Source organism: Nicotiana sylvestris, chromosome 10 (genome assembly GCF_000393655.2).
Source record: "Nicotiana sylvestris chromosome 10, ASM39365v2, whole genome shotgun sequence".
In the NCBI taxonomy this organism is placed as follows: domain Eukaryota; kingdom Viridiplantae; phylum Streptophyta; class Magnoliopsida; order Solanales; family Solanaceae; genus Nicotiana; species Nicotiana sylvestris.
The window spans coordinates 88,200,656-88,203,021 of NC_091066.1; the positions used below are offsets into that span (position 1 = coordinate 88,200,656).

Sequence of the window (2,366 nt, forward strand, 5' to 3'; positions counted from 1 at the left end):
AACTTACTGAGGCTTATTGGTCTTAAATCAGAAAATGTGGTAACTTCTTTTTTCTTTGGTAGAAGAACTAGGTTTGTGTGTGTTACACACTTGGGTAGCTCATGACCATTGAAAAAATCCCTCACCATGTCGTACAGGTCATCGCCTATTAAGTCCCAACAAGAATGATAAAATTTTCCTGTCATACCATCTGGCCCCCCAGCACTATCACCATTAAGTCCAAGTACTGCCATTTTAACCTCCTCTTTTGTTGGTTGCTTAATCAATTCTGCATTCTGCTCAGTGTTAATCAGATTAGGAACATGCTCTACGATATCAAATGATGCAGGAGTAGCTGCTTCTGTGAACTGTTCCTCGTAGAATTTGATTGCCTCTTCTGCAATTTCTTGTTCTTCTTCAATCCAGGTTCCTCCACTGTTTTGAATTCTGGTAAGTTGAAGTCTCTTCCTCCTACCTCTCACTTGTGCGTGGAAGAACTTAGTATTCCTATCCCCTTCCTTGAACCAAGTCATGCCTGCCTTTTGTTGCCAATATTTCTCCTCTAGTGCCAGACATTTGATCAATTCTGCCTGAACCTTTTGTAATCTTTCCATGTTCATCCCTGTAGGATTTGCTTCAAATTCTTCTTCATGAACCATCACTACCTCTTTCATACTTGCTATCTTTTGGAAAATATCTCCAAATGTAGCCTTACTCCACAATGAAAGGGCCTTCTTTACTTTTTTAACTTGTGATTAAAAAGAATAAAAGGATTTGCACTGAATTCAGCATACCAATTCTCTTTCACCACATCTTTAAAAGTCGCATGTTCCACCCAAAAATTCAAGAACTTAAAAGGTTTTTTTATAGGTGGAGTCTCAATATTACACTTCAGATACATTGGACTATGATCAGAGCCAGTCTTTGACAAATGTTGCACCTCTATTCCTGGAAATGTTTGTTGGAACTCAACATTGGCCAAACATCTGTCTAGTCTTTTGAATATACAGTCTTCCTCTGCTCTCCCATTCCACCATGTAAATATGCTTCCTTTAAATCCAAGGTCGAATAGATTGCAAGTGTTGATGCAGTGTCGAAAATCATCAATTTCATTCAATGACACAAGTAACCCACCAAACTTCTCTTCTTCGTCCCATATTACATTGAAATCACCTCCTACAAGCCATGCTGCATCCATATCCCTTGCCATTGCATATAATGAATCCCACAATTCTATCATCTCAATTGCATCACATTTTGCGTATATCAATGTTAAGACAAACTCCACATGCGATTCAGTATGAAACAATCTTAGTGTTAATTGTTGCACCATATTGTACATAACAGTTACCTCAAATACCTCATCTATAAAAGCCTAGATCTTGTTGGAAACATTTGAAATTGCATGTGCAAGTCCTATCTTGTTTCTGTACCTTTCCAGTTTTTTTGCTTGTTGCTTTGGCTCCATTAATCCTACAAAATTATAGTGATTTTGCCTATGCATTTTTGTCAACCTTTCAAAGGCATGATGTGTGTTGACTGACCTTATATTCCAAATGAGAGCATTCATCACTGATTGTTTGATTTAGTTAGCGTTCTCCTTGTGTGCATCCCAGCTTTTGGTGCTGCAATATTATCTTTTTGTTGCTTCTTCTTACCTTTTGCTGCTGATTTTGCCTTTTCCACTTGTGTAGGTGATAAGTCACCTTTCTTTGCAGCATTCATAAGGTGTTGGGTAGTTGATTCTTGATCCATGTCGTATCTTGTTTTACCAGGTTCTTCTCCCTCTTCATTGTCTTCCTTCCCTCCTGATGTAGCTCCAAATGCATTCTTTTTAGGGACCAAGGCTTTCTCTTCTCCTCTTTTTAATAGCTGCAACTGGTTTTTCTCCAATGTAATAGTAATATTTACTATTTCTATTTTTTGTTTTGGTTGTTTCTCCTTCTCTGTTTTGTTGTGTCCTTGTGGTTCTTCTTGTGATTTCTGAAGTTGATCATCTTCTGTTCCTCCAGGATCATTTACCTCTGGGCTTCTTCCTTCATAGTTACTAATTTCTGTGACTTCTGCTGTCTGAAAATTATTGATGTGCTCACCATTTTTTGATCCTTCCTTTATTAAATAATTACCAGTTGTATTGTCGTCATTGGGATGAATCTCTCCATTTACACTTTGCTCATCTTCTTCTTTGTCATTCTCATTGGGTTCCTCATCAGCTTGTGCTCCTAATGGTACTTCGTTCTCCTCTGAATCGTATTCCCTTTGTGCCTCCCATAGTCTGCCTCCACATTCTTGCACTCTTTCTTTAAATGTAGACAATTTTGACCCTTCTGCTTGAGAATTTGGATTTTTATTAAGTACCTTGTTCACTAATGTATCTTTTGATGGGA

General features: G+C 37.9%; 1 protein-coding gene across 1 annotated transcript; it reads right to left on the bottom strand.

Annotated features, from left to right (window-relative positions):
* Positions 1–715: 715 nt before the first annotated feature.
* On the bottom strand, positions 716–1,312 carry LOC138879653 (uncharacterized). The gene has a single exon (XM_070159271.1). It carries the CDS (start codon positions 1,310–1,312, stop codon positions 716–718), a length of 597 nt encoding a protein of 198 aa, XP_070015372.1.
* Between the last annotated feature and the right edge of the window lie 1,054 nt (positions 1,313–2,366).